General features: G+C 41.0%; 1 protein-coding gene across 28 annotated transcripts in view; it reads left to right on the top strand.

Moving 5' to 3' along the window:
* The window catches only part of dlg2 (discs, large homolog 2 (Drosophila)), a 297,266-nt gene that overhangs the window by 233,000 nt on the left and 42,618 nt on the right, over nucleotides 1-21,648 (top strand). For 23 of the 28 annotated variants that reach the window (XM_072659077.1, XM_072659057.1, XM_072659051.1 and 20 more), the window contains 3 exons: nucleotides 2,153-2,308; nucleotides 15,872-16,028; nucleotides 19,099-19,201. In XM_072659077.1, coding sequence (XP_072515178.1) covers nucleotides 2,153-2,308; nucleotides 15,872-16,028; nucleotides 19,099-19,201 — 416 coding nt within the window. Of the gene's footprint in view, nucleotides 1-2,152; nucleotides 2,309-15,871; nucleotides 16,029-19,098; nucleotides 19,202-19,889; nucleotides 19,930-21,648 lie in introns of those variants that run through there. The other 5 variants (XM_072659062.1, XM_072659058.1, XM_072659061.1 and 2 more) reach the window with 2 other exon arrangements.

Here is a 21,648-nt window from a genome sequence, read left to right as displayed (position 1 = left end):
TGTGGATCAGACTGATGAGTCTAGCTACTCTGGGTTTTGCACTTCATGCTTTATTGATTTATAGTATAATATCATAATTGTAACACTACATTGTAGGACATTGTAGACCTGGGCCATGACTTTCCGTGTTTCACACACAGCCCTGGAGTCTAAGAGCACTGTCTCAATCGCACAAAACTCCTCCAGTGCATGGTTTTCTCAGCAGTGGATGATTTTGCACAAAGCACTTGTTTTTTGCTTGTGGACATAGTTCTGTTTAGAGCTGATATCCTTGATAACTCAAAACTGTAGTGGAAGGAAAAGGTGGCTATGTAATGCAGTAATGCTGTAAGATATATAATTCAGAGCAGGAGGAGCGGATTAATGAAAGAAAGAGGGTGTATGGGTGAAGGAGAATGACTTTGAAAGAGAGAGATACAGGGAGCAGTGAGTGCCAGCGAAAGCGCCACTCAGGCAGAATGCCCTTGAAGAGCCACTAGACTTATTTCACATAAATGGTGTTACACTATTGTAAATGGTGAGCTTCTGGAACACCTTTTGTTAGTTTTACTAACAAAAGACAAAAGTAATTTTCCTGATAATCATGTGTTCCCCATCTCTACTTATCATAACAAGACCATTACACAAGTGTTTACACAAGTCAATATAAGTTTCCAAGAGACCATAACATTAACAGCTGAACATCTAAACTGTGGTGGTCTGTAAAACCTTTTCTGCAATTGGGGAATCATGGACATGGATTGTATTGCTCACTTTTGCAGTCTGAAGTGTCTCCAGCAGGGACACTGTCATCTCATCTTTCGTATGCATGTTTTAAATAGTATTAACACCAGCAAAAGCACATGCTGAGCTCACAAAGAGCTCACAGCCCGTTAAACCAATTTTGCTTATTAGATAGTATATAAGCATTTTTTAGCTGCAGTGGAGGATGAAAAGAGATTCTCACATCTCTGAGCTAATATATTAGCTAGAAGTTCTCTGCATGGATCTACCAATCTGTACCATTCTAAAGTGTGAAGTATTGTACTTTAATATTATTGAATACAACTGCAAACACTGGAAACATTACCTACAGATGGAAACATTCACATAACTTGTTAACATAAGACATAACACAGGATACAGGTGAGAGTTGGGTGTATTGCAAGAGAGTAAAAGAAAAGTGAAGCTAAATACACTGTCTGACCAAATGTTTTCAGACACCCCTTGTAACAAATGCATTCAGCTACTTTAAGTTGCAGCTATTTCTGACACAGATGTACGAATGCACACACACACACACAGCTCGTCTAGTTCCTGTAGAGAAGCATTATCAGTAGAATAGGGCTCTCTGAAGCAGATAAACATGAACCTGTGGAGTAGTGGAACTGTGGTGGAATACTTTTGGGGCAGGTGTCCCAATATGTTTATACATATAGTGTATATAGAACAAACACCTGTCAAACATGGCATAAAGTAGAGATGGGTTTAAATGGGACCAGACAAAAGAACTATGAGATAATGTTTCTACTAACACACAAGACTATACTAGAAGCTCCTGAGAATAATGTTGAGGAGGATGGGCTACAGACTAGAACAGGTGAAGGTGCAGGACAGGGAATCAAAAGTGAACCAATTATGAGTTGTTCTGTTTTTTCTAAAGCGAATTCTTCATATTTAGAGACTGAAATGTTGTATTTTTCACCTCAATTCACAGTTTACAGTTCACTGTTTCAGTATATTACAGTATATGTTTTGTGCAGCCCTAATGTTAAATTGCATTTACCTTTGATGTCTTAACCAGATGCCATTGATATATGTAAATCAGTATTCAGTAAGAATCATTAAAGAACATGTCTTAGCAATGGAAAATGCATGCAAAAAATAAATGGCTTCCAGATGTTCCCTGTAGTCTATTTGAGTGTAACTTTTGCCGTACAGGTGTTCCAAGCCATGAAGACTCAACGCATATCAACGAACCTTGGCTGACTAAAGCTTAACTAACAGCACAAGTCCCTTGTTGGTCTTCTAACATTGATACTGCATAACTATTATTTCCTCTCCTCTCACTCTCACTTTCTCTCGTTCCTTCTTTCTTGCCTTCTCGTGCGCTCACTAACACACAGCTGTTCTGCTTTCTGCTCTCTCTCTCTCTCTCTCTTTTCCTCCCTAGGCCTCCAGAGCCCGTTTACAGCACTGTGAATAAACTGTGTGATCGCGCCCCCTCTCCCCGCCACTACTCCCCTGTGGAGTTCGATAAAAGCCCAATGCACTCCATCCCTTTCCCCCACTACCACATAGGTCTGCTCCCTGACTCCGACATCACCAGGTACTGACCACTCGACACTCTGCATGCAAATGAGGGTTACCTGCATGCCCCGTCCACAACCTGCTCAACTGTAATACACCCCCAACCCCTCTGACCCGAAACACCTGCATGTCTCTTGACCCTAGTCCACCTTTGTACTCTGTTGCAGACTTTGCTATAGTGAATTTACCAAATCTGAACTCAGCCTTTAAAAACCAACAGTTGTTATACTTCTGCATTTTGCTATCAGTGTTAACTGTATTTACAAATCGTAAAACATCTACTGTGCTAATTTATGTGAATGTGGTAATCATTTACACGTTTAGAAGCTTTTACCAGGTTTCTTTAATTGAATCATTAATAACAAATTACATCATGTGTTTATTCCTGATGAAAACTGCACTTAAGGGTGATCCTTCTTTAAGGTGTCTGGACTTGTGTGTTGTGAGTACTACTAAGAACTTCTGTGGCTTTGATGGCTTAAAACAGAAAAGGGAAGACACAAAAAAAGAGCCTTCAGATGCTGTTTCAAACTCTTACTATAAAGAATTCCACACTGTAGTCCTTGGCTTGTGCTTTTATGTAGTATTATGGCTTTACACTGAGCAGAAATGAATCTATAACATAACACTCACCACGTTTTGTCGCTGTCATACAGACACCTCACCTGAAAAAGGCATCACATTTTTTTTTTTATACAATTTCAAAAATGAAAAACGGGCTCAGAGTGGTCAAGAGGACTAAGGTTCTGCCACTATGACCTGAGGATCGCTGGTTCTGAGGATCGCTGGTTTGAGGGTTGCGGATCATGCTGCCTGCCATCAGCAGCCAGAACCCAAAAGAGCACAATTTGCTAATTTGGGGTAAATGTCTCTCTCTCCAAACATCACTTCAATGTGATGATGGCTGGCAGGGGCGTTTGCTAGCTGATGCATCAAAGCTGGTTACCCAGGGCTTTCCTCCAAACGCGTTGGTTGTCCAGTGACACTGCATTAGCGGCAGTTCAAAAAGAGGCAGTGGCTGGTCATGCGTGTGTTGGAGGAGGCCTGTCTAAGTCCTCACCCTCACAGTGTCGGGAGAGTAACGTGTAGGGGGAATGTACTAACAAATAGGTTAAACTTGAGAAAAACTAAAACTGTTGTTTATGCAACAGCGGCAGTATGTTTATATGTATTAGTATGTATTTCTTGCTGGCTTCAGTGTAAACAACTGTATTTTTTAAGACATTTTTTGTTATGTTATTTTTTACTTTGTAACCTTAAACATCAGTGTATCCACGAAAGGGCGAAAAGCTGAGTGCCCAAATTTCAGAAACAAACAGAAACATGTCATGTGACAATATAGATCATGTCCTAAATGTCAAATGCCATCTAGAAACCATAAAGAACATAATCTAGCACAATGTGTATGGATCATAAATATACAGATTGGAAAAAAAGCTATCTGCTGAAATACATCATGTTTTGATTCAGTCTACACCCAAACTAGTTCCTTAGTCAAATAAATATAGTATAATGTATCAATGCAATGAATATATTCACTGATGAGAGCCAAAACACCACCTACCTGATCTGCTCTTGGCCCTCCATGTGCCACCATAGGCATGCCGTCTACATGACCTGGACCTGTGAAGGTGTTGTGTAACATCTTGTAAATTACAATGTTGGCACTTCCTTGAAAGTTTCGTAAAACTTTTTGTTCCAGTACATCCCATAGATGCGAGATATGGAGGCCATGTTGTCAAGTTCCTCAAACTATTCTCAAACAATAAGTTCAGGGTGCATTATCCTGTGGAAATGGGTGTACCTGGTCTGCAGTGATAAGGTAATTGATGTCCACATGAATGGTTGGTCCCAGGGTTTCTCAGGAGGACATTGCTCAGAGCATCACAGTCACACCAGACACACCAGTCTGTTTTCTTCCCACAGCGCATCTTGGTACCATCACTTCTCCAGGTAAATGGCTGTCCTGCCATAACAAGACCCATGGCTATTTTCAAGGTTGCTCAGATCTTCACACCTACCCTTTATTTATCCCACGTCCAACACACCAACTACAAGCACTGACTCCACACTTACTATCTAATGTGTCTAAAACTTGAGATGCACCGAGATGAAACATGGTGCCAAAGTTCCTGAACCCGATCTTCTTTCTGACTCCCAATAACCCCTCCAGCCCCGCAGTGTGTTTCAGGATTGGGTTGACTGTATTGTTTATTGACAAATCTCTGAAGGTCACAGCATGGATGCTGGCAGGATGCAGAGTGGGGTGTGCCTGCAGCGCTTAAGTGCTGTCTGAGCATCGTAAACGGCAGCGAATCGATTGGATCTTTTTTATTGCTTCTGTAGCTGTTTTCCTTTTTATTTGTCTGAACAGTTTGACATTTAATTGCCTATAAAGCGGGAGCGGCTCATCCCTCGTACTGCTGATTAAATTAACACAGATATAAAGTTTATAGTTTGGAGATTAATAGAGTTTAATACAAGGTTTTATTTCAGAAATGACGTGCGTGTGAGTGTATGAGTGTCTGTGCCAGAGGCGTAGCTCAGTGTGAGTCTGTGCGTTTTCGCTTGTGCAGATGGCTATGGAACGTTTGGGCTCTATCTAGCTGCTGCACCTAGTGCCGTGCCTCAACGTGGGAGGACTTTGTTTACCGCTTTGTGTAGAATTTTAATGATCAGTGCATGACTTAATGAATTATAAAGCATTCCCTAATTGGCTTCACAGGGAATCAGACTGATTTTTATGTAAGACCGCTAAAGAGACACATCACCTACTGCATTAGTTAAAAGCTTGGCACGTGCTGCTCCATGACAACATAGAGCAACTTTTATGATTTGAGGGTGTTGTGTTTTGGTGCCGTTTGTCAGTGTGTGATGACATAAATGTGGGTGTTTGTTGTTTTAGTGCAATATAATTTATTCACAGCTGGCAGTTCTGTGCAGAGCTCTGAGCTGAACCGAGAAAGAGATAGATAGAGAGAGAGAGAGAGAGAGAGAGAGAGAGAGAGAGAAACAGAAAGAAAGCAATGGATGGAGTCTGGTTCAGCAAACAGACCCTCTGAATGAAAGCTTCTCCAGATTTAATAGCCTTACATAACCCTGCTGAGGCTGTTTATCACCATGCTGCACCTTTGCCTGGTGATACGAGGTCTCATTCTGCATCCAAATTGGCATGTTAATGAGCTAATGCATATTAATAACTTGAGCTCAAAGCCACCAGACCAGAATTACCAGTGATACCCATGATGAGATTATAGACCAAAGCTCAAACTCTCTCTCTCTCTCTCTCTCTCTAATATATATATATATATATATATATATATATATATATATATATATATAAAATAAAAGTATTGGGACATTTATCATTTATCAATAAGAGTGTTAATGAGGTAAGGATATTGGATGATTACCACCCCACCTCATCCCCAACTCTTCAAGAGAACATAGTTACACTGCTTTAGCCCCTGCCTGACTTTAAGCATGGTGCCAGGTTCATGTTTATATCATGTATATATATAGCATCAGCGAACAAGCTCCTCCTTTTTCACTGTGCAAGACCCCACATTGACACCACATTGGCACGGAGCAAGTTTAACTCCTCTTTAGCTTCAGACGCCGCAGCGTTCCCCTTCTTGTTGTGGCTTTATGCAGTGATTAATGGTTTGTTGTAAGCAGTGGAGCGAGAGAGGCATGTTAATTTTGTTTCATTTATGAGGACAGTGCTTAAGAGAGACAGACCATAAATCACCATTCCCCTGGGCTGGATCTTATCACTGCTAATTGATATGCAATGTGTGACTGCTGGAAAAAGGACAAAGTGGCCCAGTTCAGCACACACATTGACAGACTTGATGCACTCGTCTCTGGTAAACACCAACGCAGCACTCCTTAGGTGGATGAGGAGCATGAACTCTTTTGCACTGTTACGTTTCTTGTGTATTTATTGAGGACCGGCTCATTTGAATTTGACTGTAGTGTGAATCATTTTGCAGTAAGAATAGCAGCTGTCACCTGCCATACAAGCTTTACAGAACAGTGGCAATAACATCTTGTTCTTGTTCAACCTAATATAGCAATTTAAGCGCACAGCTTGGTTATACCATTATCAGAATGTCAGATCAGATCTATCCTAACTAATCAAACCATCTGTAGATCCAGGCTCAAGCAGCTGCTTTTGTGCTGTATGTCACCCCATAGCTTATTCCCAAAGCGATCCTTGCTTCCTGTGTGGTACACTATAATGCCATATACAACCCATATATCTCTCTTGATAAAACTAAAGCTATTTCCAGATAGTGCAATGCCAAGAGGTTGTTTATGACCGAAATCTGAAGTACAACAAACCCACCTAATATCAGTACAGTTAACATAGGAACATGATTTCAGCAGAATCTATAAGTTGTATAAGATCAGGAGGCTCTCAGTAAGGAAGCTGGATCATTATTCTGTTGTAAAGGTGGTTCTTTATAAGTTCATTCACCACATTCACTCTTCAGTATCACTAATGACACTGGCAGTAACACAACTCCACAGCATGTGATACATCCACCCCCATGCTTCACATTTGACAAGGTGTTCTTTTGGGTGGGATAGAATATGCAAATTCGCTTGTTGCGTGGCAATGATTACTGGTGTTTTGGTTGTACTGATTGTATTTTGTTTTATTTTCTGCATCTTGGAGAGACGGATGTGTTTTCACTGTTATAACATGGCTCAAATGGCTCTCAGAACAGCTCCTGAAGTGTTTGATCTGGTTTCTTAATTCCTCAGTCCACATCACTTGTTTCCAAAACTCATATGGCTTGTCTAGATGTTTTGTAGCATACTTCAAATATTGAGCTTCTTTTGACTTGTGCATGAAAGTTGTTTTGTGGAGGAAGTATAAAGCCCCCCAGCATTGAGCTATGGAGCAGTGGAACTGTGATCTCTGAAATGATGGTGCTCCATCCAACACCTTTGGGATGACTTGGGGAGTTGGGGATAAGGTGGGGTGGTAATTATCCAATATTCTGACCTCACTAAAACTTCTGATGCAGAATGAAATCAAATCCTCACAGCAGTGCTCCAAAATCTTTTTTTTATATTCTTGATTAGAGAAGACACAATGAATGAGCAGGTGTCCCAATACTTTTGTACATATAGTGTATCTTGTGGTTGGAGCATCTGTAGGTCAGTGTCTATCTACAGGTTTTAAGCTGCGTAATGGTGCTAATGAGCAGCTGAACAGGAGCTCAGGTAAAGAGTGTGGGGTGCATGTGCACGTAGTGTTTCCTAGCTTTCCTCAGCTTTCTGTGCACTGCGTCTCCTTCTCTTCTAAATCCAATTACAGTGTGGGAACTGTGCTATTGTGCAGCATCTGCTCCACTGAACCAGCAAATAATCAATCTCTCTCTTTCTCTCTCTCCCTCCCTCTCCTTCTCTCAGCCAGTGCACTGGGTTCTTCTCTCAAATCTCAAAAGGTTAAAGCCACATTATACCACTGAAAGTAGAGCACGCACTGTTCACACAGGCTTGTCTCGCCCTCTCCTCAAGGAAGGTGTTGTGTGTGTGTGTGTGTGTGTGTGTGTGTGTGTGTGTGAGCTGGAGATAAACGGAGCATGTTTAATGTGAGGAGTATTATCCTTGCAGCTGTATCGGAGATACAGCATAATCTCCATCAAACCCCCTGGCTGTCACTAACAGCAGTGCAGAATTAGTAATCAGTCCTTTGTTGATGGACAGCTGAAATAGTTTATTTCATACATGCTGCCCAGAATAACCTTTAAAGTTTGAGTTATTGTATTTGCACAGCAAGTGAGACAATGAGGTAAATTTACAGTAAATCTACATTCTGAATCGATGGCTTTGAATGTGTGGCCTTGACTTTTTTCAGTATCTTTTGAAAGTTTAGGTAGCACTTAATTTGAAGGCTACCTAACCAGGGACAGAAAGGCTTATTACACACTAAAGTGCATTACTCAGTAACTACACTGACTTCTGTACAAATTGGTGGGGCTGTCATTTCGAGGCTATCTGCCCTTTCCAGAGGTCGATTAAGCCTACTAAGTGGATCTATTCAAGTAATTTTTGCTGGTCAGACGCCCCGCAGAGGCCCTGTCCAGGAAGTGGCAGCATTGACCTGAACTGGGCTTTGGAGATAGACTGGACCACCCAGGGAAAGAGATTAAGCAGGGCCCATGGAGAGCATATTGATATAGTGTCTTTCTCTCTGTCAGCCCCGTGTGGGTTATCTGCACTGGTTAGATTCCGGACATTGTATCTTCTGAGGAGTATTGATGTGTTTTAGTGGTGTTGATATGGTTGTATAGCATGAGTGTATTGATATAAGTGAAGGCCACTAATGGAGATGGCTCATTGCTTTGTCACAGCATGAGTAGACTGATCTTTTGCAGATTATAATGAGAGGATGACTAGCAGAGAAGGTCTGGATTCCACGCTTTTACTGTGCCTTTACTATTCAGCGGGTACTTACCCCCTTATCGCAGCAAGGCCTATTACTCACTAAGGTGTATTACTCAGTAACTACAGGGACTTCTGTATAAACTGGTGGGGGAATTATTTGGGAAATATTAAACCTGTTATTTATTATTATTATGTTATTTATTGTGACATATTAAATTGTCAAAAAGTTAAAAATGGTAAAATAGAGATACAAGGTTTTACATGACAGCAAAGATTGAATTTACTTGCATTTGTCCATCCATCCATTCATCCGCTCATCCTTCTTGTCAATTCAGTTAATTATCCATCCATCTTTCTAATCATCCATCCATCCATCCATCTACTTATCGTCCATCCAGCCATTCAGACATCCATCCCTCCGCCCATCTGTCCATCCAGTCATCCAATCACACAACCATCCATCTTTTCATCCATTCATCCATCCATCCATCCATCCATCCATCTTTTCATCCATTCATCCATCCATTCGTCCATCCGTCAATCCATCCATCCATCCATCCATCCATCCATCCATCCATCCATCCGTCTATCTATCCGTCCATCCATCCATCCGTCCATCCATCCATCACCTATGATGTACCTAACAAACACACACTTCAGAGTATATGTTGCACAGGGTAATAAATGAGTGTAAACACACTGCTCTTATGCAAGTTGGGTGCATTGCCTTGCGTTCTGTAAGCACTGCAGGGTCTCTGAGAAGAGCTTGTTCAAATGAACATATTGTGCTTTTAGAAGTTTTCCATGTTTGATATATTTCAGTTTAGAAAATATACTCATAGGCTATTCTTTAAACTCAGGAAGGTGATAAGTGAAGTCCTGAGTCACGATTTATCACCCGCTCTACAGCTATATAACGTAACAGTGAAGAAAGTGAGCTAGGAGTATTTACACACCGTTTATGTCACTTCCTTTGTGTTTTTGGTGCTGTAGTCTGTCTGTGATGTGGCCTTCCCTCTTCAGTAGTCTTTTAATGGAACATTGAAGCTTCAGCCCACTCAAACACTTGAGTATGCTCACATCTCACTGTCCAGCTCTTTGTGCGTCAGAGTTGTAGCTCTTTGATGATCCTATGAGTCATCCAGCACTTTGCAGACACTTAAACCTACCATTAGGGGGCTTTTTGATGACTAAAGTGAGTAGTATAATCTTGTCAGTACGAATATGTGGGAAAGAAATAGATATCAAAGTCAGGTCTATGGTGAATTATGCTAATTTCCCAGTGTAATAGTTATTTTAGGACTGCTGTTTAGTTTTCCCGTCATAAAACAGTCACTGAATTAGAAGGATCTTAGTGGCAGAACACAACAACCATAGCTAGCCATAGCCATAGGATATTTTGAAATATTTTTGACATTCTGAAATCCCAAATTCACACAGATTAGCAATGAAATATCAAATCTTAATATGAGACAAATTATTAAAAGTTCTAATCAGAAAAGGTCATGTTCTTCAAATGTGTCATGTCTCTTTACTGTGCCTTTCTTTTCTGTGTGCTTTCTAAAGTTGTATTCATTGGCTCGTCTGCTGAGAATTGTTAAGCTGTCCTAGTAAAGGCACAAAGAGCACCATGTTTACTATGTTAACCTGTAAAAAACTCACTGATTTTACCTACTGGTAGGAGTAAATTAAATCCAGCACTTATACTTACTCTTGCGTAAACTGTTGTACATCCATCCACAGTTCAGATAAAAATGTAAACACAAACTGTTGTTGATGTCCTCATGTAATTCTTCTGTTCTTTACTGGATAATTTACCATATGCTGTTTGTTATAATATTTCACAGCTTTGCTGAGATTTTAAGCTAAAAAGACAACATACACCATATCTGCTAATAAATGATGTGCGGACCCTGGAACATCTACTGATTAAAATACTACTGTAGTCAATGCCTATGTAAGAAAAATAAATAAAAAAAAATAGTCTATTGATTCCTCTGTTGTCAACTAGCCAATCCTAATACAACTTTTTCCAGTATAAGCAAACCAAAAAAATATGGGCTGTTCAAAAAAATAAATGCATAGGACACAGAAAATACATAGCAAATAGCTTGGCTCCTCCATTAAAGTTACTAGCCAATCATACTAGCCAATCAACATTTGTTTATCAGCTCCTGTGTTAATGCTCCTAGTCAATCCAAGCTCAGTAAAAATACAATGCACTAATTGACCCCTGAGTTAAATCTATAAGCCAATCTAAGCTCTAGAAAAATAGAGGGTGCTAATTGGCTAGGGCAGGAGAACTTTAATTGCCGCCTCTGTAATGAGCTTCTAGCTAGTCTTGCACAGCAAAAATATGGAAGGCTTGTTTGCATCTTGTGATCACGTGGACTTCTTGGTAAATACAGTAGAGTCAAATTCACAGCTCAGGAATTATCTAAAGGAAATGCATTCGCAGTGTTAGCTATACACATCATTCTGCACATGTTCTGTTGTGTGATATTTCAGTGGTATTTAAATTGTAGTCATTGTCCTGGTGGCGTAAATGGAAGTTGGCGGTAAATAAATAGCTTGAGGGCGAGAGGTGTGTGGGTCTGCATGTATAATGACGTGGGAGCAGTGTAATCTACGCTGCTTTTCAGCAGGCATTAGGGAGCGGCCGAGGCTTTTAGAATTTAAAGCGAGTGCAATCTGTTTTGTTTGTTTTCCCGTTTGGAATTAGGTTTCACAGTGATAAATGTGGGGAAATGAATGTGCAGAGAGAGAGAAAGAGAGAGAGGCTGAAACAGGCACCAGGAGGCAGGTACTAGCTTATTGGAATTCCTGTGGCTGTTGTAGAGGGGAGAGGTGTCTGACTGTATCAGTGTTGGGCTGTAGAAGGTAAGGCAGCTGGCCAGAGGGGGATATTGTACCTCAGCGAGAAAGAGAGAAAGAGGGTTTTGGGGAGAGAGAGAGAGAGAGAGAGAGAGAGAGAGAGAGAGAGAGAGAGATGCAAGTTGTTGTTGTTATCAGTACCACAGTCCAGACCTTTGCTGCATTGTACAAATGAACAAACCTCTAGAAGTTTTGGAGCTCACGTTTTAAGGAATTGAGGAAACTGAGTCTAGCATTCACACAGGTTTACACTGAATTCATGTTTTTTTACTGGTGTAAATGGAGAAGAGTGATGAGCTCTTTTAAACAGGAAAGTTCTTTTGCTATTTATTCTTGAATGTGTGTATAATATCTCAAGAGATCCTGCAGCCTGGGTTAACTGCAGAGCTCTTTAGATGTTAAATGATTGCTTTTTAGCCGTGATATTGGTAGAAATCCAGAAAATGCAGTGGAAGTGGCTATTTTATTAGTTTTATTAGTATTTTTTGTGTAAGATTGTGCTCAGTACTCTCCAGGACTTTTTTACTAGTCCAGGAATATCTTTACCAGTACCTTGCTGCAGGTTCCACCAAAATAAAATCTAACTCACGTCATTCAGTTAATCAAGTACTCCTAAAAGGCAATAATTAGATCAGGTATGGTTGTTTAGGGATGCTGCAGAAGTCTGTAGGTACAGTTGATCTGGACAAGAGTTGGTGACCACAGGTGTCTTATATGCAGCACAGTGGCCAATCTTATGGAGATTGGTTGCCATCTAGTGGTTAATATGGGTATTAATATGGGTATTTTTCATGTACATACAGTGAAATGCAACAGTCTGTGACTGCTAGCACTTCTATTTTCTATTAATTTTCTAACTGTATACCAATTTTGTCAATGAAATTGATATAATCAGAATAATCATTTGTGTGATTGGTAGAATCTTTGAAGTGTTTACATGAATTATAATATGAATTCCTTTGAGACTTTTCTTTCAAACTTTAGTACACCATTATATTTACCAATGCTGGCTTGATGACTTTTGCCTGTGCATTCAGCTAAGTTGCACCCATTGCTGACACAAGTGTGCAAGAGCACACACAGAAACTATTGGCATTGTGCATAAAGCCAGGCATGGGCTAAATGGGTAATCAGATTATCAAAGCAATTCTCCAGAATGTGGTAGAAAGTCTACCCTGGACAGTAAAGACAGATATTCCAACAAAAGCAGGGTATTGTTTTAAATACCTCTGATTTTGGGAGAAACAGTGAATGAGCAGGTGTCCCAATAATTTTGTCCCTGTAGGATATTTTTATTTTCTCTTCTGGACTACTGAGTTTTTATAGTCAGTATTTTACTAGCTACATGCCAAGCATTTGCTGACACCAGCAAACCACAGCTGCTACTAATTTCAGTAGACAGTTCAACATGCTTGTAGGAGAACACTAACCTCTGTTATGTACGTTTCCAGACACCAAAGTTGGCTGCAATCATGCTAGCATCATTCAGATGGCCACAGATGGCTTTGATATCTCTAAAGATGTAACTTCCCATTTAATACTGCGAAAATGAGCTGAATGAACACGCTGGAGGTTGAACGTGCCATGTAAGCCATTAGTATTTGGGGATGTGTACACGATGTGCTGAGAGATTGCACTGATGTGTTTTCCATGAAGAGGCTGTTATGTGAGTTATGTGTTTCTGTGTTGGCTCTCGCTGTGGGCTTAACTGTTACACTGGCCCAGTTAGAGCCTGGAAGCAAGAAGGATGAAAGACGAAGTAGGACAGATAGAGATATGTAAATAAAGGACTTGAGCAAAGGAAGAGATTGAAAGAATGAAGAGAATCACAGGGAGAGTAAGAGAGAGAGAGAGAGAGAGAGAGAGACAGAGAGAGAGAGGAAAGGCCTTTTTTGTCATCATATGTAGGTCAGAATGGAGTGGATTAGTCTGCTGTGCTAAAAAAGACATCTTGAGTATGTGCTCTGTAAACATCTAAGAGCCGCAGCCTCCATGCTCCATCTGAAACTGTCAGAAGTGTCACAGCTGGAGCTACACCTTCTTTTGAATGGCAGAGTCTAGAGAGGCAACTGTATATACTTTATAATTTCCAAATGTTTGTGGACGAAATGTTTCACGAATGCATTCAGTTACTTTAGGTTGCACCTATTGCTGACACAGCACAGACACAGCTTGTACTGTACTGCCAATAGATTAGGACTCTTGGAAGCAGATAAACATGAACCTATTGGCACTATGCCAAATGCCAGGTGTGGACTAGAGGGGTATGAAGCTCCCTAGTATTGAGCTGTGGAACAGTGGAACTGTGTTCTCTGGAATGATGGTGCTCCGTCCAGTATTTTTGTGATGAGATGGGGAGGTGATCATCCAACATACTGATCTCACTAACGGATCCTCAGAGCAATGCTCCAAAATCTAGTAGAAAGCATTCCCTGGACAATAGAGAAAGTAGGATAAACTCTTTTTTTAATGCCCTTAATTTCAGAAGAAACAATGAATGAGCAAGTGTCCCAAAACATTTGCCCATATAATGTATGTGACTTTATCACTTCTGTCCATGTGGATCTGTTTATTGCAGTTAGGCAGTTAGGTGCAATCAGAGTGCTGTTTGAGTTGAAGGCAGTGAATCAGTGAAAAAGCTAACACACACAGACATACACAAAATTTATACTTTATACATGTACAGATACATTGCAGATTTATACTTGTATACTATACCATATTATAGGACACCTATATTATTATTTAATAATAACCTTTATTATTATTTAAATCTTAAATAACTTTTTTTGGTAAGCAGGATAAATGGAGTGTATTAACTTAGACATTACTTATTAACTACAGTAACCGTGTAGCTCCAGTACAAAACAAAAAAATACTTGACTAATAGACTAATGTTTTAGGGGTAAAATGCTAACTGTATTTTGTCTCTCTAATTCACTTACCACCATAAAAGTTTTAGACCCAGTGTGAAAACACTACTGAAAATGACTTCTTCAGCAGTGCTGGTGACCATAGAGTCAGCTGTTTAGAATCCATATACCATCTTCATAGCCACTGCTACTACTGTAGTGTTAATGTTTTCACTGTTTTACCATTTAAAGTTTTGTCTGTTTCACCAAAATATCAAATAGTTTCAGTCTATTGTTGTTGTTTTTTTAGGTTTATATAAATTAGCATTTAGCTAACATTTAGTTACATAACACCAGATCCAACGCTAATCCACCCACCTGATTCAACTAATTACTGACCTTCAAGTCCTTGATTGGCTGAATAGGGTATGTTTGATTTGGGTTGGAGTTCACACATGCAGAAAGGTAACTTTTCCATGAAAAGAGCACTGCACTGAGGTATCGGTTACACTTGTGCTTTATATCCAGCCAGTTTCATTATGCAAAGACCGGGTTCAAATCCTATCATTTACTAAAGGAGTCACTTTGACTGTTAACCGTTAACTGTATCATTCAAAGTAAGAACAAAATGCATTGCATTCTGCAACTTCAAGTTGCACCCATTGCTGACATAAATGTGCAGAATGCACACACAAACAGCTTATCTAGTCCCTGTAGTAAAGTATTGCCAATATAAGATCATCAAAGAGCATCAAACATCCTGACCTCACTGCATGTGTCACTAAATGCAATCAAAACTTCACAGCAAAGCTTCAGAATCTAGTGGAAAGTCTTCCCTGAACAGTAAAAAACAGTTACTCCAATAAAAGGAGGTTGATTTTCTTGAATTCAGAAGAGACAATGAATGAGCAGGTGTCCCAATACTTTTGTCCATATAGTGTATGTTCACTAGGATGGCACTGTTGAAAGTATGAGGTCAGCCTAAACGTACTGTGACCATATAGCAGACTTTGGTTTGTCTGTGAACATGCACTCAAGCAGGTGCCTCCAGGACTGCTAGATCATTCTATGACCCACTGTAGTAAGTGTGTGTGTGTAGTTCTGTGGTGGTGTGTGAGTTTACGTGCCTATGCTTGTATGTGTGTGCGTGCCCCATCTCCGTCTCCAGGAAACCACTCAGAATTGGGACAAATGCTGTGTAAGTGGAGCAGCCCCCTATTGGGCATCAGCCATTGTGCTGGAGCGTACGCTACACCGCGAGTCAGTCTGTCCGGCTGGCCTGAGTGTGTTTGTGTGCTTGAGTGTGTGAGTGCGAGCACGCCTCCCGCGCGCGTGTATGTACACACTGTTGTAGGGCGACGTTTGTGTGTGTGTGTGTGTGTGTGTGTGTCAGGAGAGATGCTGAGCCCCACGGACTCTGAGCTAATGTACTATTGGACCTGTATGTACAGGGAGCCGAGGAAGATCGTGCTGCACAAAGGCTCCACCGGCCTGGGCTTCAACATCGTGGGCGGCGAGGATGGCGAGGGAATCTTTGTGTCCTTCATCCTGGCTGGGGGTCCGGCAGATCTCAGTGGAGAGCTGCGGAGAGGAGATCAGATCTTGTCCGTAAGTCTGTTCCCCAAAACATACACATTCATAATGTACGCCACAGACACACCCAGATTTGCAAAAACATATACATCCAAGCCTGAGGTTGTGACCTGGATGAGGGTTTGATTCAGTGCCTCATGTTCGGTTCTCACTGTTTAGTGTCTAGTATGTTGCTGTTTGTCCTAACCTCATGCACACACACATGCAAGCACATGCTTTTTTGTTAGGTCACGGGGTCATACAGGTTCCATGTTTAGCGTACAGATGGTTGCTGTTGGAACAAAACGGCATTATCGTGTTAAATTTTGCACAGTTTAGGGTTTCTTTGTCATGAAATTTCCATAGAATCTAAAGGTCATTTCCAAATTCCATAAAATACAGAAATAAGGTACAGAAGCTTTAATAGTGGAGCTGAGTTATTTGTATTTTATTTGTAAAAAGCACTGGTTAAAACTCTTAAAAAAACAGTTTAGACTCATTTTACAGAATCTAAAAGGTTATTTTTCTAAATTCCCATTGTTTTTGTCTAGAAAATCGCTAATGAAAACGCTCCCAAAAATGTGCACGTCTTGTAATTTCTCTATATCATTCATATTTTGATGATATTTTTAATTCTGTTCAGTTCCAGAGCAGTACAGTTCCTCTGTTGAACAGCAGAGGGTGCCACCACACCTCATGGATCAATACAAACACGTTCTCCTAAAGATAATTTAGGAAAGTTACTTACTTAAAATCAAAAGTTTCCAGAAGGTCAAAAATAATTAAAATGGCGTCACAAGTAGCATCACATGAATTCTGGAGTAGTTGCACAAATGAAACCACTGTGAGTCAGACCGAATAAGTCTTGGCCAGAGGGCTACTTATCACTGTGTTTCTAATTTCTCTGTCACAAACATAAGAACTCTGCACTGCTAGAAGTAAAACCCTTCAGTCTAAACTCCTACGGCTTAACTCATCATTAGGCCTCATCAGGGCCTTATCATCAGTGCCTCGTGCCTATCTACAGGGAGGAAATCTAATTGTGGAACGCCACAAATCACCCCTAATCAGACACCTTCAGTTCTTGTTTTGTTCATAATCAGACACTCAGAGTCCCCAGTCCACTCCAAATCAGATGGGCTCGATCATTATCCCCACTCACAATCAGTCCCGCTCAGTGTTCTAATGAGAAGCCCTCAGTCTGTTCGGTGCCAGTCAGTAAGGCTTCAGCTCAGTTCAGCTTGAGTGTAGTTCAAGTAAGAAGGAAGAAACAAGGAGAAAGATGCAGATAGAGAGGAATAGTAGAGAAATAAAGAAAGGGAAGTACTGGAAGAGAGAAACAAAGGGAAAAGTGGGCTGCAAGGAAAAACAGAAAGACTGTAGCATAAGACAGAGTTAGGTGAAGTAGACAGGAAGGGACTGTGAAGGAGAAGGGGAGGGAGGAAAGGGAAAGCAGGGTGCAAGGGAAAATGGGTATAGAGAGACTGAAGGAAAAGACAATAAAAGAAAATGAGTTGGGAGGAAACAGGAGGGAAAGTGAGAATTAGGAAGAGCTAGACTGAAGGAAAAGTGGATGAGGAAAGAAAGAAAGGGAGAGACTGGGAAGGAGAACAGGGGGAGCCAGAAACAAGAGTAAGGAATGAGAGAAGAACAAGAGCGAGGAAGAGGAAAAATGGAGAAATAAAGAAATGGAGAGACAAAGAGAAAGAGATCAGGAGACAGACAAAATAAAGGAATAATGAGGCTGACTAAGAGGCTAAAGAAGAAGGAGAGAGCAGAGACATGGAGAAATGAGGAAAGGAGGATGTAGAATGGAGAAAAGTAAGGAAAGCCATAAACAATGGGAAAGAAGTAGGAAAGAAAAGCATTAGACTGGAAGATAAAAAAGAGAGAGGACAAAACATGGGGAAATTGACAGAGACAGACTGAAAGAGAAATAAGGGATGAACCAAAATTGGCAAAATTAAGGAAAAGAAGACTCTAGGGAGGGCAAAAAATTATGGGAAAAGAGCTAAAGAGTGAACGACTGGAAGCAAAGAAGAAAAGAGGATAAATAGAGAAAATAATGCTCTAGGGGCTGAAAGGTAGACAACAGGAAGAGAAAGTAGAAAGAGACGGACAGAGAATGAAAAGTTAGGAAAAGTGGAGAAATGAGGGGAGAAGGAGGCTCTGGAGGGCAGGTAGGTAGAGGAAACAGGTAGGAAAACCATACTGGAAGAGAAGAAAGAAAGAGGAAAAGTAGAGAAATAAGGAAAGGAAAGGGCTGGGAGAGAGAAAGGGAGAGAGAGAGGGAGGAATATCAAGAGAAAAATTATGGCTTGCTGGCCTGATTTAGCTTCTAAGAATAACTCTGGTGTGCCTCCTGAGTTCACACTGTCAAATGAGTCTGAGTACACAGGGCATACTGCATGCACACACACACACACACACATACAGGAAAGACTGCCTGAGCCTGGGCGCACAGTAGGTTATGCCACACGCACTTACTCACACGTGCCTGAGCACATGCATGCTGATGCACACACTTACACACACACAGACACCTTCTGCCAGCCTTCCCCGCAGTGAGTCGAGTTAGTGCTCGGTAGGATCCTATTATGAGCGCTTTATAGCAGTGTGACTCTGCCACATGGTGTATGCCAACAACCCGCTGCAGTGACTTTCCCCAGCCTAGAGCTTCCGGTCTCCAGTCCACAGCCCCCCCATATAGTAGCTGCTGTCATCAGTATTGACAGAGTTGTATTGTTATTGCACTTTAGTTTAGAATTATTTTATTGTAATAAATTGCATAATTATGTGAATAATTACTGTGTAACCTAATCACATTTCAGTGTATTTCATTTAATAATTTAATAATTTATGTGCTTCACTGTCGAAAAACATGCCAGATGATGTAAAAACAGGGCAGAAATGCAGAGGATATTTGGTAACACTTTGATATCTATATAAAACTGTCCTAACCATCTACTAAACTAACAGTGTCTTATTGTTACCATTGTTGCCTTGACAGTTATCTTAACTGTGTTCAAAATCTATGTCTAAGGCATATGTGTGACATGTTAATTGCATGTTTATGGTTAAATAACTGTGTCTGTTTTCCATGCAGGTAAATGGCATTGATCTGCGAGGTGCCACTCACGAGCAGGCCGCAGCTGCGCTTAAGGGGGCAGGACAGACGGTCACCATCATTGCCCAGTACCGACCTGAGGGTGAGTGTCTGACAGCTTCCCTGGCCAATCAAATTGGCCAGAAGTTACAGTGACTCTTAATTCCCTAATCCTCTCAGAGGTCATCCTTAGCCCCAGGCAGGACAGGAGCGCGACTCACTCAGACGTTTTTGGGGCAATCCCGGCCCTGTACACTCTCAGTCAGCACGTGGCCCCTGGACGTTTTTTTTTATTTATTTTTTTATTTATTTTTTTTTAGCTGCCATGTTTGATTAGTCTGTGCTGTGTTTTGGCTGCTGCTCTGGATTTAGAGATACTGACTCATCTGTCTGGATCCTGATGAAGTCAAGGAAAACAGATGCTTCAGTCTTACTGGCCACTTGTTAGCTTACGGTCTGAAAAGACTAGGAATTGATCCAATTCTAAAATGAACAGTCTTACCTCAGGTTTGCATTAAAACACTGATTCATCATGCAGAGAGAGAGTTCACCTGGCATTGTTAGCGGTTTGTGGGAGGTACAAACATTTCGCCCAATGACCTCACTAGTTTCCTTCCCATTGGCAGTGAGTATGGTGGTGAAGTGAGGTGTGAATGTGTGTGTGTGTGTTTGTGTGTGTGTGTGTGTGTGTGTGTGTGTGTGTGTGTGTGTGTGAATGTCTGACTGCGTGTTGAGCATGAGAGAGCAGAGGTGTTCTGATGTCTGCTCTCTTTTTTTACTCGTCAGAGCTTGCCTTGTGCTCTCCGCGCCGGGCCCCGCCTCCAGCCGCAGGTTTGTGCCATGCGATCAGTGCCTGGGTCAAGAGCTACCTGCAGCCCCAGCCCCAGCCCCATGCTCACACATATATACACACACACATACAGCTGAAACCTTCAACAGCCCAACACAACCAGTGTTTCAGAATCCTTTAGTCATTGTGGTCAGCAGAATGATATATCACTGCTCCACCCTTAAAATTGGGGATTTGATAGCTTTATAGACCAAATGCAAACACCCCACTTTGTATAATGATATGTATATATATATATATATATATATATATATATATATATATATATATATATATATATATATATATATATGTATATATGGACAGTGGACAGTACATGCTTATTCGCTTAGCAACAACATTAATACAAAACGTAATGGTTTAACATCACATCCTTTATCCAGTGTTCTGCAAAGCTTCTCCAGCAGCACAGCTATGAAAGAGTTCATAGGATCGATGGAGCATGGATAAGTCAGTGTTCAGGCCCATAGTTATTAAGCATCTCTGTGAATTTCCCCACTGCGGGACTAATAAAGGACTATCTTATCTCAGAGTAAGAACCCTGATCTAACTTCAGCTCATACAGTCTCATGTATGCAGTTTCAGTGCCACTGATCCTAGATCATCGTTCCTACTCTGAGAGGTTTGACAGTTATGGACCCTGGTCATTATGAGTGTTGCAGACGCACCTGGAGTTCTAGAACTCGCCTGAAGGACTCCAGAACTCTGGTTTGTGTTTGGGTCCAGCAGGTTTTCATTGGGGCTTTGGGGTGCAGGCTGGGTCTTCTTGCTCAAAGGCCATTCTGATCATGGGGCTCTCACACAGGGAGTGGGAGGGAGAGAGAGAGAGAGAGTTGTCTCTCTGTCCTTGAACCACATCACTGACCTCTGTGCACTTTTCCCCTCTCCCTCTGCCTGCTTGCACACCTTAACCCAGCCACAGCCCTCCTCTCTGTGCTTACCCTGGCTATTCCACCCACCCCTGACCAGCACACTGCAGCACACACACCCCTAAAACACACACACAGCACACTCTACTCACAGTCAGTTTGTGCAGCACTGCAGGAAATAGAAAGTTACTTCACACACCGCACTATAGAACTAAACTAGAAAAAAAGCATTTGTTATTGAAGTAGGATACCTTTGCAGACGTGTGTAGATCCTTTCTAAGGGTGATTGTTTCTAAGGATTAGGTCGCTGATATAACAAGGTTGAAATGTTAAAAAATGTCCATCTTTATTAATAATTATCTGTAATTGTTCTGACCTATATTAATATTATAATGTTTTTTTATGTATATATATTGTTTGAACTGCAGTGAGCATATGACTGGTTACAACTCTTCAGGCAGCTCATTGGTTGATTTTACATTGCTGTTTGTTTTAACATTTACAGTACTTTATTTATGGGTGCCGTAGAATGGAAAATGTACATACCTTGGCACAGTTGATTAATAAAAGTTCAGGAATTGGAAGTGGCATATCGTGAACCTCAAACACTGTTTTCCAGATCCCGCTTAAGCAAAAAATAGAAGTAAAATGGACCAATTCCAAAATCCAAACCCTGTTTCATGAAACTCAGATTTTTCAGTCTTGTCTCAGTAATATTAATATGTACCTACCAGCATTGATGATGCAGCAACACACATTGACCACTTCCTGAGAATGTGGTGCTTTTGTTACTTTTGTAGTCAGCTTTTGGACCCATTCATTTCCAGAATG

This window comes from Salminus brasiliensis, chromosome 16 (assembly GCF_030463535.1).
Source record: "Salminus brasiliensis chromosome 16, fSalBra1.hap2, whole genome shotgun sequence".
Taxonomy (NCBI): Eukaryota; Metazoa; Chordata; class Actinopteri; order Characiformes; family Bryconidae; genus Salminus; species Salminus brasiliensis.
The sequence above is the reverse complement of the archived record's forward strand: the minus strand, read 5'-3'. Positions and strand labels throughout refer to the sequence as shown.